Below are 1,009 nucleotides of genomic sequence, written 5' to 3'. Positions count from 1 at the left end.
TCCACTCTGCGGGATCCTACTTGGCTCCCGAAAACAACACCTTGGAGCATGCGCAGGAGAGCCCACTAAACCCCAGGCAGGCTGCGTGGAAGCTCCTATGGGCTGGGTGAAATGACGCCAAGCCCCTTCCCACTTTCGGTCTTCAGGGACCCAGCCTGCTGTGGTCTGGGCCTGTCCCCACCCTGGTCCCCTTCTGTCCTGCACCACCAGAGAGAGCCTGCAGGATGAGCCACTTTCACAAAGGGCCATGAGCCAGGTCCTTGTGGCCAATACCTTATTGTCGAGTGGCATTTCCCTGCCTGGACACCCCCAGCCCCTCCAGCAGCCCCCACTCTGAGCAAAGCAAGGCAGCTGCCGCCTCCTACCATCTCTATTGGTGTCCATCTGGCGGAAGATCTTTTCTGTCCTTTTCTCTGGGGTTGACTCATCTTCAGGCATTTTCATTACGGAGGAAACCATCTTATAGATCGCCTGGGGACAAAAGCGACACGGTGGGAAGACAGAAACATGGTTTGGTTCGGTACACAACAGCCGTATCATTAAACCTCTCAAATATGGGGGTGAAGGGAATGTCCCCCATTCATTCAGGGAGCTAGCTGTCCCTGCTGACCCGCTGTTGTAGAAAACAGATGCTCGGTCACTGGAGGGAGAAAGCAGGCCCGCAGAGCTTGCTCCAGCACTGAGAGCCTTCAGGAGTGACAGCTGGCAGGAAGACCCACCACGGCCCTGCGTGTCAAACTTTAATGTGCATATGGATCCCCCGGAAATGTTACGAAAATGCAGAATCTAATTGCGGGCAGGGTCGTGCGGGTGGGGGTGGGGCTGAGATTCTGCATTTATAACAAGCTCCTGTGTGATGCTGATGCTGCTGTTCTGAGAACCCCACTTCTAGGTGAAAGCTAGAGATAGCATTCCTCAGGCCGGAGGGACAGGTGGACGTCTGCTGTGGTCTCCAGCTAGGTCCCTGAGGATGACAAACACCCAGCGGTCTGCAAGTGTGTGTCCTAGT

General features: G+C 55.5%; 1 protein-coding gene across 6 annotated transcripts in view; it reads right to left on the bottom strand.

Annotated features, from left to right (window-relative positions):
• NCALD (neurocalcin delta) overlaps positions 1 to 1,009 on the bottom strand; it is a 382,331-nt gene that overhangs the window by 5,653 nt on the left and 375,669 nt on the right. For all 6 annotated transcript variants that reach the window (XM_015593057.2, XM_025050121.1, XM_015593058.2 and 3 more), the window contains one exon: positions 366 to 471. In XM_015593057.2, coding sequence (XP_015448543.1) covers positions 366 to 471 — 106 coding nt within the window. The remainder of the gene's footprint in view (positions 1 to 365; positions 472 to 1,009) is intronic.

This window comes from Pteropus alecto, unplaced genomic scaffold, assembly GCF_000325575.1.
Source record: "Pteropus alecto unplaced genomic scaffold, ASM32557v1 scaffold164, whole genome shotgun sequence".
In the NCBI taxonomy this organism is placed as follows: domain Eukaryota; kingdom Metazoa; phylum Chordata; class Mammalia; order Chiroptera; family Pteropodidae; genus Pteropus; species Pteropus alecto.
The sequence above is the reverse complement of the archived record's forward strand: the minus strand, read 5'-3'. Positions and strand labels throughout refer to the sequence as shown.